Source organism: Echinops telfairi, unplaced genomic scaffold, assembly GCF_000313985.2.
Source record: "Echinops telfairi isolate 266 unplaced genomic scaffold, ASM31398v2 ScPeMD7_10;HRSCAF=50, whole genome shotgun sequence".
Lineage (NCBI taxonomy): Eukaryota > Metazoa > Chordata > Mammalia > Afrosoricida > Tenrecidae > Echinops > Echinops telfairi.
Window position 1 is genome coordinate 5770282 of NW_022103907.1, and position 11891 is coordinate 5782172.

At 40.2% G+C, this 11891-nt stretch overlaps 1 protein-coding gene across 1 annotated transcript in view; it reads left to right on the forward strand.

Annotated features, from left to right (window-relative positions):
• TTC27 (tetratricopeptide repeat domain 27) overlaps positions 1-11891 on the forward strand; it is a 169439-nt gene that overhangs the window by 64020 nt on the left and 93528 nt on the right. The window contains exon 9 of the mRNA XM_013006843.1: positions 5162-5275. Coding sequence (XP_012862297.1) covers positions 5162-5275 — 114 coding nt within the window. The remainder of the gene's footprint in view (positions 1-5161; positions 5276-11891) is intronic.

The window sequence follows — 11891 nt, forward strand, 5'->3', positions numbered from 1 at the left end:
TTTTGAGAATGATGTACAAATGCGCTTTACACAATTGATGTGTGTATGGATTGCGATAACAGTTGTATGAGCCCCTAATAAAATGTTTAAAAAAATAAAATAAAATAAAAGCAAAATAAAGAAAAGTTGACCCCTCAAAAAAAGAAAAGAAAATCCATAACCAGTAGACATTGTAGTGGAAGGGACCAGTGATAATTAAAACAATACAAATAAAATACCAACATTAACCAAAAAAAAAAAATAAATGTGATGTCAGTACTTGCATGGGTGGGTCTGTAAGCCATGCACCGGCAAGTTGAGTACTGCTGCGATGCTTCTGTGAAATCGTCACACTTAATTTATGTTTTGAGCTATGTACTCTGCATGGAGTTGGTGCTGTCTGGACTCTCAGTAATGTAGCAGCATCTCTTCACACAGTACATAACATCCATTTGCAGTTAGTTCAGTAGATACTGTATTTCCCTCTGAACAAGCTGCTAACTCTTCTGGTCATCCCTGCTTGCGATCTATGACCAGTTTTAAAATGAACTATGGTGAAATTTACATACTGTGATTTTGTAGATGTAAGATAAAAATAATAAGAACTGACAACATAAATATTTTATGTCTCTGTCAAAATGGATTCTTCAGGGAAAATAGGAAATGAGATCATGAAAATGGGAGCTAACTGTAATTTGATTATGTAGAAAGATGAGAGCCTTTTCATGCAGTAAAAGAACTCAACTTCTGGGAAACAAATTCTTTAAATGGGGAGATGTTGAAAATACATTTGCATATTTCATCTAAAATAATGTTAGTGGCTTCTACAAAGAAGACAATGGCTGTTAGTTTGAGCCCAGTTATGTGTTCATCATATGTTCCCTTTGTAGACCTTGAGCAACACACAGCCCGAATGGAGGATTCAAGTTAAAGGATGTTTTATTGCTACAAGTCATCTTGGAGACAAGCGTGTCTCATGCCATCGTCCTAAAGGCCTCAGTGTGAGGAACCAGAGGTCCCAAGTGGTGGATTCCTTTCCTAATTGATAGGGAGCATTGGCTGGAATCCAGTTCTCATTGCAGTCTGCTTTTCCACCTTGCCAGAGTTCCTGTTGAAAATGTGTCATGTGCCACAATATAGGAATTACTTCATACCAAAAAGTTTTAATGTTTATTTTATTCTTTTAATAAAAAAATATCAAGTTTAGATTGATAAGCTTGCCTCACAAAAGCCTAAATGAATCACAGAGTGCTTTTTTTCACTAATTATTATATACATGGTACTAGTAATAGAACTACAATTTCATGTTGTCTAATGATTTACATTATTGCACCCTTGGGGAAATATTTTCTCAGTTTTATATAGGGAATGTTAGGTAAAAGAACTCCTGGTGGTGCTGTCCAGCTAACCACAAGGTCACTGGTTCAAACCCACTAGCCAACCCAAGGGAGGATGATGCTCTCTGATGCCTGTATAGATTTACAACATCAGAAACCCTATTATGTAGGGTCATTGTGAGTTGGTATCAGTTTGATAGCAGTGACTTAACACCAGTATCAGATGAATCTTTAAGCACCAGTTTCTGTAAATTTTCATTTCTGTTTTAGAAGAACTACCTTTGTACGGTAGAAAGGGTAAAAGAAAATATCCTGTCTTCTGACTTTTACTTTGGTATAAAAAATGTGAGCACTTACACTGTACAGTATGCAGGACAGTCTGTGAGGCACTGGTGAACAAAACTGGGAACCAGATTGTATGCACTAATACAGTCACAGGGAAAGTGGTCAAACAAGGCCCTCAGAGGGCAGAGCCAGCCATGCAGGCAGGGGCTAGCCATGATCCCATGCTAAATGGAGTGGCTGTAAGAACATTAACTGCCTAGTGGGTGCACAGGTACCGACTCCACATCAGCTCTCTCCGTACCAGCTGGGCATGGCCTGTGGGTTAGGTTGGCTAAGATGATACTCTTCCCACTGGATTTGGTTGTTGAACTATTGGACGGAAATTAAACAAGACAAAACAGAATTTTCCTACAGAGTCAGGACAGTACAATTTATTTTGAGTTTTCTTCTTCTTTACTCAATACTCCATATTATCTTTGAGTCTTTCTTTGTGGACAGCAGTGTTTTATAAAATATATTACATATGGCCTATAGACAGTTGCCTTCTATCAGTAGGATTTGCTCGAGCATTTACCTCCAGCCAAACAGATATATGATAAGTGCATTCTTCTGTGATAACATTATGTAGTCAGTTCCTTCTTTAAAGTGTTCCAAAAGTCTGTCAGATTACATTTTACTTTTGTGTTTAGTGAAAATGTTTTGCTTGACCTTCACATAAAAAGCTCAGGCAAATCTCTTGTTCTCATGCCAGCATGGAAAACAGTCTGACTTTGTTGTTTTTCTTTGGGAAAAAAGTTTCCCCGATTTAGTACAACCGTCTTAAAACGGGGGTTCAACTCTAACAAGCCTGTGGCCCGCACTGATGTTTGGAACACTGTTGGTGGTAAAGTGAGTAATACGGGCTGGCAGTGCCGTTCTTTGGAACGTTGTCGTTGGTTCACTGGTCAGTAGGGCTCGCAGGGCCATCCCCGTCTCCACTGTGCTCGTGATCCCCTGCCAAGGTGAGAAAAAACTTCACAGGAGGAGAGATGCTGGAGGACAGCCAACAGTCCCGTCCGAGCGTGTTCATTCAATTCTACCTGCCTGCACTCCTAACCCTCACAGCCCTCGAACCCAAACAACTCCCTGCTGGTGGGTCCATTCTGAATCATATCGACCTTCCCAGATAGAGGAAAGCTGCCCCTTTGGGTTTCTGAGACTGTAAATCTTAACAGGATTAGTAAGCCTCATCTTTTTTCATTTCAGCAATTGATGGTTTTGAACCGCTAACCTTGTGGTTAGCAACCCGATGTAGCCCACTACCACCAGGGCTCCTGTTCATACATCCCATGAACAAAACCCACACTCACTGCCATCAAGTTGGTTCCAACTCATATCGACCCTTCTAGAACAGGATAGAACTGCCACCGTTAGTTTCTGAGACTGTAACTCTTTATGCAAGTAGCAAGCCTCATCTTAATCCCACTGAGCGACTGGTGACTTTGAACTGTTGACCTTGCCCTTAGCAGCCCAGCTCATAACTCACTTCACCTTCTGGGCTTCTTCTACACCTCCTTAAGGGTGGGAATTCTTGTTTAGAGGCGGAAAGTAAGACCCACAGGGTTAAGTAACTCTGCCTAGCCTTCTAGCTAATCAGTGGAGCTGGGATTCTAATCAGGCTGTGACTGAGCCAGAGACTCTCTTTACTGTTGTATGGAAGTGTTGTTGTCTCATTGCTCTTCCGTCCTATCATCATGAGCTCACAGATGGTGATCCCTTTAATAAGGAGACGAGAAAAAGAAGGCAGTAATTAACTTGTTGTAGGTAATTTCTAGATTTATGTAGTGAAAACACCACCCCCCCCTTGACAGTTCTTTAGAACTGTCACATTTTAAAATAAACGCTCCTGCCATACAGTCATGTTCCTTAAGAGGAGCCCCGTTAGTGGAGTGGTTACATACTGGGGTGCTAAACTACAAGCTCAGCAGTTCAAAACCACCAGCTGCTCTGGGGGAGAAATGTGAGACTTGGTACTCCTGTCAAGAGGTAGGTACTGTTTCAGAAATCCCCTGGAGCAGTTCCCCCTGCCCTGTAGGGTCTCTGTGAATTGGAATCCTCTCGCTGGCAGGGAGGGTGGTTGGTTTAGGAGTGTTTCTCAAGTCCCAAACCTACCACCATCCAGTCCTATTCGGACCGATCGCAACCCCATGGAGGTTTCTGAGGCTGCAAATCTTTATGGGAGCAGACCAGCCTCATCTTTCTCCCGAGGAGCGACTGGTGGGTTCGAACAAATGGCCTTGTGGTTTGCAGCCCAGTGTTTACCCAGCAGTCACCAGGACTCCTTCCAAATAATGTGACATATCTCTAACACAGAACTCGTGATTTTAACCATTTGTTAGTGAATAATTTAGTTGCATTTAATGGTATTCACAATGTCAGTGCTATTTATTTCCAAAACATTTTCGCGATACCAAACAGTACACATGAAGCCACCACACCTCACTTCTCCCCTCCCCCAGCCGTTGGCAACCACTCATCTGCTTTCTTTCTCTGCCCATTTGTTGATTCTAGGGATCAGTGCAGTATTTGTTCTTGTAGGCCTGCCTTATTTCACTTAGTGTAATGTTTTCATTGTACGATATCATTATTAAAGAGGCCTTAAATGGTTTTCAGTTTACCAAACTTGTCACTGCTGTACCAGGTTATATCGTGTCCCTGTTTCCATTCATCCCAAACTCGCACTGCTTCCCACTGCGTTTGGGTTTCCATTTCATGTAGTAGATTCTACAGCAGCCCTGGTAGTGCGGTGAGTGACGTGTTGGACCGCTAACCACAAGGTCATCCCTTCAAAACCAACCAGCCACTCCTCAGGGACAGTTCTACCCTGTCCTATCGGCTCACTGTGAGTTGGGATCGAATCAGTGATGATGACAACAGGACACCACTGTAACTTCAGTAGGAGACTCCCGTTCTTTCTAAGGTCATTATGCCTTTTCATACATTTCAGAGCGGGTATTATGCAAATTGAAAAATGAGTTCTTTTGCATCTAAGTGAAGAAAAACTTCGTTGCCAGACTTTCTGTGCACTGATTTGCACTTGTGTCTATGAACTGGGATTTTTTATAATTAAAACGTACCTGGCTGCTAATAATTTGTTTCCATTTTTGAATTTGGGTGATTTATAAAATTTATTTAAAATCTGAGAAAGATTGTGTTTATTTTTATGAAATTTATTTTCTCAAAATATATAACCCGTGAGATATAAAAAATTATTTAGTAGCTTATGTTATGATAAACTTGATTTCGGACTGTGATTATCTGGATAGAACTTGATTTTTCTTTCCCTAAGAGATTTATTCAATAGAATTAGATCACGTAGATTAAATAATGACTCAACTTAAATGAATACATTTTTCAGAACAATATTTGAGAGCTCATGTTTTATTATTTTCCATTGAGAAGATTTCAGGTCTGAATCTGGAAGTGTTCTGATCCTGTTGGAGAAGAATTAATGTTGTCCTCTGCAGAATGAGATTGCCTTACTCATCCCTTCTGTATGTGTTTTTTCTTTTTTCTGTTAGTGTTTGCTTTCACAGCCAAAATTCTGGGCCATCCAGACATCAGCTTTGATCCTCCGGACAAAACTTGAGAGAGGAAGCACACGCCGAGTGGAACGGGCTATGAGACAGACACAGGTAGGAATGGATATGGCAGTTTTGGCTTGTCTTCCTTGCACACGTCATTGCTTTCAGTAAGTGTACATGTGTATTGTGAATATGAAAGAATGAGCTGGTTTTTGTTCTACACGGGCACTTTGTTATTAGACTATAGGTTCCAGCTTTTGATTACTTGACCCCAAGCCCAGCTCTGTCACTTAGTAGCTCTGTGCCCTCTGTATTTAATCCAGATGTTTATCTCTGTATGAAAATTAAAGGAGCCTTAATAATGTAGTGGGTTATGTGTTGGGCTACTAACCATGAGGATATCAGTTCAAACTCACCAGCCACTCCCAGGGGGAAAAAACAAGGCTTTCTGTTCCAATAAACATTTATAGCCTCTGAGCATGATAGTGGGAGAAGAGGAAATTAAAAGGAAATAAAGGAAGGAAGTAGGAGGCAAAGGGCATTTACAGAGGTCTAAATACAGGCATGTACATATTTATATATGATTACAGGGAAATAGATCTATGTGCATATATTTATAGGTTTAGTAGTATTAAGGTAGCAGATGGACATTGGCCCTCCACTCAAGTACTCCCTCAATGCAAGAACACATCATTCTATTAAACTGGCATTCCATGATTCTCACCTCCCCGACACGATCGCTGAAGACAAAACAAGTGCATAAGCAAATGTGGTGAAGAAAACTGATGGTGCTGGTTATCAAAAGATAGAGTGTCTGGGGCCTTAAAAGCCTGAAGGTAAACAAGTGGCCATCCAACTGAGAAGCAACAAAGCCCACATGGAAGAAGCACACCAGCCTGTGTAATCACGAGGTGTTATGGGATCAGGTACCAGGCATCAAAGAACCAGAACAAAAAAAAAAATCACAACATTGTGAGTGAGGGGAGTGCGGAGTGGGGACCCAATCCCATCTGTAGGCAACTGGACATCCTCTTACAGAAGGGGAGTGGGGAGGAGATGAGCCAGTCAGGGTGCGGTGTAGCAACGATGAATCTTACAACTTTCCTCTAGTTCTTAAATGCTTCTCTCCCCGCTCCCTCCACTATCATGATCCCAATTCTACTTACAACTTTACGCTAATTGTTAAATGCTTCCCCCCGCCCCCACCACACACTGTTATGATCCCAATTCTACCTCACATATTTGGCTAAACCAGAGGATGTATACTGGTACAGATAGGAACTGGAAACACAGAATCCAGGGCAGATGAACCCCTCAGGACCAGTGGTGAGAGTGGCAATACTGGGAGGATGGTAGGAAGGTGGGGTTGAAAGGGGGAACTGATCACAAGGATCTATATATAATCCCCTCCCTGGGGTGACGGACAATAGGGAAGTGGGTGAAGGGAGATGTTTTGGACAGTGTAAGACATGACAAAATAACAATAATGTATAAATTAGGAGGGGAAAAATGAGGAGCTGATACCAAGGGCTCAAGTAGAAAGCAAATGTTTTGAGAATGATGATGGTAACAAATGTACAAATGTGCTTGACACAGTGGATGTATGAATGGATTGTGATAAGAGTTGTACAAGCCCCCAGTAAAATGATTTAAAAAAAATAGCAAAATAAATAAATTAATAAGATGAATTGCAACAGCAACAAAAAGATTTATAGCTCAAAAACTCAGGCAGTTCTACTCTGTCCTGTAAGGTTACTATGGGTCAAAATCAGTTCCACAGCTCAAAAAAGGCCAAAAACCCAAACCACAACAAACAAACTCACTGCCATCAAGTCAGTTCCAACCCTTAGCAACCTTATGTCTAGGGTAAAGTAGTACTGGCCCTGCGAGTTTTCACGACTGTAACTCTTTATGGGAGTAGACATCCTCTTCTTTCTTCCATGGTGTTTTGAACTGCTGACTTTGCAGTTACCAGCCTAATGCATAACCACTACACCACCAGGGCTGCTTGAGTCCACAGCAGTGGGCTTACTTACATCTTCCTTTTCCTTCCTGTCAATCATGCTAATGACAGTAGTACTTTTACTGTAGGTTTTTGGTAACCATTAAAAGAGACAGTGTAAAAGTTAGTTTTAAAAAAAGCAGCTATCCATAAATACAAGAACACTTTGTTTTAATAACCTGGCAGTGTTTGATACTCACCTTCCTGACACGATGCTGAAGACAAATGGGTGCATAAGCAAATGTGATGAAGGAAGTGGAGGGTGCCCGGCTATCAAAAGATACAACATCTGAGGCAGTGGTTCTTAACCTTCCTAAGGCTGCAACCCTTTGATACAGTTCCTCATATTGTGGTGACTCCCCAACCATAAAATTATTTTCGTTGCTACTTCATAACTGTAAATTTGCTAGTGTTATAATTTGGGCGACCCCTGTGAAAAGGTCATTCGACCCTCAAAAGGGTTGCGACCCATAGGTTGAGAACCGCTGGTCTGGGATCTTAAAGGCTTGAAGTTAAACAAGCAGCCGTCTAGCAGGGAAGCAAATAAGCCCACATGGAGGAAGCACACCAGCCTGTGTGATCATTAGGTGTTGACGGGATCAGGTATCAGGTATCAAAAGTCCAAAACAAACAATTATATCAATGTGAATGAGAGGGATTGGAGTGGAGACCTGAAGTCCATCTGTAGACAGTTGGACATCACCCCACAGAAAGGTTACAAGGAAGGGACAATTCAACCAGGGTACAGTGTAGCACCGACAAAACACATCATTCTTCTAATTCCTGAATGTTTCCTTCTCCCCTCTACCATGATCCAGTTCTACCTTACAAATCTGGCTACACGGGAGTAAGTACACATATTGGTACAGATAAAAGCACATGACACATGGAATTCAAGACAGGTAGAACCCTCAGAAACAGTAGTGGGAGTAGCCATAACAGGGTAGGGGGATGGTAGGAGTGGTGGGGGTAAGAGGGAGAAAGGGGGAACCCATCACAAGGTTGTATATATAACACACACACACACACCCTGTTATGGGACAAATAACGGAAAAAGTAGGTGAAGGGAGACAACGGCCAGGGTAAGACACGAAATAACAATAATATATAATTGATCAAGGATTCCAGAGAGTGAGCGTGGGGGAGGGAGGGGGAAAAGCGCTAATAGCAAGGGCTCAAGTAGAAAGAAAATATTTTGGAAATATGAATGGCAACATATGTACAAGTGTGCTTCATACAGTTGACTGATGAACTGTCATAAGATTTGTAGGAGCCCCCCATAAAATGATAAAAGCAGTCAATCCCACAGATAAAAATTATATAAGGAAATACAGTTCATCTTAAATCAAAAAGTTTCCCTAGTTCACTGACCACATGTAGCATTAGACTGCAGTCCAGACAGTTCCTCTGTTTAGTGTTAGTGTTGATAGCTATTCAGTGAGGGACTCTCACTGAGTTTTCTCATAGATTTTCTGATGAACTGACTGCAATGCTAATTGATCAACAGATAAATCCCTCAAAAATGTAAACTTCATGGTTCTGAAAGTGATATTTTAAGAAGTTGAGTTTTCTGTTGTAACAGAAATTTGAATGTTGTAATTCTATGTAAATCTAAACTTACTTCAAAATAAAAGCTTGTAATTTTCATTTAAATCAAGCTACTATATTCTAGTTACAAGAGTTACATTGTTTCAGAATGTGTATTCCTGAAGGTCTCTAGTTGCACAGCTTAGCATCTAGTTGAGGGAGTGTTTAGTTTATCGCCAAGTCCACATGTTTCTTCTTTTTTAAAAATAGTTTTGTTGGCACATATCTCACGCATCATACAATTCAATAGTTCAGTCATGTCAAGAAGATTTGTACAGTTATTACCAAGATCAATTTTTTAATCCTTTCTTTTTGTTGTTGTTTATATATTTTTTAATCATTTTATTAGGAGCTCATACAACTCTTATCACAATCCATACATACATCAGTTGTGTAAAGCACATTTGTACATTCATTGCCCTCATCATTCTCAAAGCATTTCCTCTCCACTTAAGCCCCCGGCATTAGGTCCTCATTTCCCCTCCCTCCCAACCCTTTCTTTTTTCTTGTATTCATTGTTATTAGCCCCATTTCCTCCTAACTTCCCCTGTCATACTCCCAAGAAACCATTAGTCCCGTTAGCAGCTGTATTGATTTACCAATCCAGGCCTGTAGTCAGAGGGGATTTATTGGAGGTTTAATCTACTCATGATTTCCTCTTCATTTTTTATGTTTTATGTATTTACCTCTAGAATTTTTTTTGTTTAAAATTCCTTTTTTTTTTAATTATTGGGGGCTCATACAGCTCTTATCACAATCCATCTATACATTCATTATGTCAAGCACATTTGTACATTTGTTGCCATCATCATTATCAAAACATTTTCTTTCTACTTGAGTCTTTGGTATCAGCTCCTCATTTTTATTCCCTCTGTCCCCCACCCTCCCTCATGAACCCTTGATAATTTATAAATTATTATTTTTTCATGTCTTGCACTGACTGAACTTTTCTTTCATGCACTTTTCTGTGTCTGTCCCCCCTGGGAGGGGGTTAGAGGTAGATTATTGTGGTCTACTACCTTCCCCATACCCTCCTGGTATCGTTACTCTCATTATTGGTCCTGAGGGGTTTATCTGTCCTGGATTCCCTGTGTTTGGAGCTCTTATCTGTACCCATGTACATGCTCTGGTCTAGCTGGATTTGTAACGTAGAATTGAGGTCATGATAGTTGCGGGGAGGAAGCATTAAAGAACTAGAGGAAAGTTGTATTTTTTATCAGTGCTATATTGTACCCTGACTGGCTTGTCTCTTCCTTGTGACTGTTCTGTAAAGGGATGCCCAGTTGTCGATAGATGGGTTTTGAGTCTCTAATCTATGCTCCCTCTCATTCACATTGATATGATTTTTTTTGTTCTGGGTCTTTGATGCCTGGTACCTGACTCCATCGACACCTCATGATCACAGAGGCTTGAGTGCTTCGTTCATTTTCCTCTATATAATTCAATTACATTGATTACGTTCTTTGAGTTGGGCATCCCTTATGAATATAACTCATTGCCCCCTAAGATTTCTCTCTAACCTTTCTAGTTGCTATTGTCACTTTGATCTTAGTTAGATAGCTCTTTAAAAAGCACAATGCTCCTCAGACCTTTTCCACTAGGTCTGAGCCAAACTTTTTAGGCTTTAACAAGATCTCTGGAATATTTGCGGTATACATTTTAAAGATTATTTTAGGACTAATTGCAGGGATTTGTCCAGCCCCTATGACTCTAGGTAGGCCAGAGACCATGAGATTTTAAAATCTGTTCTGCATTTCTCCCCTTTTGATCAGAACTTTTCTACAGAATATGTGATAAAAATGTTCAGTATTGACAGCTGGTATGATGATTAAAATTGTGTGTAAACCTGCCTGGTTCATGAATCTCTGTAGTTTGGTAGTTAAGGTGTCGTTGGCAATTGTGTAGTGGTGTAGTCATTCCCCATGAGATCAAATGTAATGTATTTACATCCATGGTAATATCTGTTAGGGCAGCCAATCATTTGAAAGGGAATTGATTCAGGGGTGTGGGCTGGATCCAATCTATGTGAATGTTCTGGCAAAGCTTTATAGCTTTTTGCTTGGATCTGAATCCTACATCTGGCTTGTTGTCATCTGACCTGTGACTCTTTGATCTTGAGCCAGCAGCTTGCTGTTTTATCTGCTTATCTTGGGATTCATCAGCCTCTGCAGCCGGTGAGCCAACAGCCTATTGCTTGACTTGTTGACATATGTTTGTTGGCTACTTATGCACCATCAAATGCCTCAGGGGATTTGATTCCTTAATTTGGAGGTTTAGGGTCATGGTTCCATGGGACATCTCAGTTAATTGTCCTAAGAATGCATTAGTGCTTCTGTTTTACCTCCTGGTTCATTGCATAGTGCCTTTGGGCTTAACAGAACATGTTTTCTTGGTACTGTAATTGAATGCATTTGAAGGAATAGAGATTTTTATCATTTTGTTCTTGGAAGGAGAAATTGCCCTGAATGGAATGGTTATTGCCATTGTAGAGTTTATTGTTCATGCTCCTGTGTTTTTTTTAAAAGATGGTAGTTCTTAATATGATTGTCCAATTGCTGCTAGTGGCTAAGGGCATGTCATAACCAGGAGTAAGGTGTAATTGAGGGGAAGAATCGTCCCATATTGTGCTGTCAAGATTTGCACATTTATCCTTCTATGTGTATTCAAATACTTTGAGAAAAAAGGCCTTTTGATTAAAAAAAAACCTGACAGTACATATTCTTCAAGCATTACGTCTAGCACCTGAACAGAGTTGATGGTTTTCAGTGGCAGAAGTTTTGTTTTTTTAACTAAATCATTGTTCTTAATTGTTTTAATTATAGAAATAATCCTTGCTCATTATTTAAAAATGTAAGCAGCGCAGAAAAACGTAAAGTAAAAGATACCTTTTCTCTGCTCGTTTTCCAATGTCAGTACTTTGTGACCTTCTGGATATCTTTCTGTGCCTAAATAAACATAAATATTTTGTTAGTTGCTATAGAGTTGAATTCCAACTCAGGGTAATCATAAATATATCTTATTAGAAGTAGGATCATGTAGTCTGTATTGCTTTGTACCTTTTTGGCTCTTTTTTTGTTTTAAATAATTTTATTAGGGGCTCATACAACTCTTATCACAATCCATACATACATCAATTGT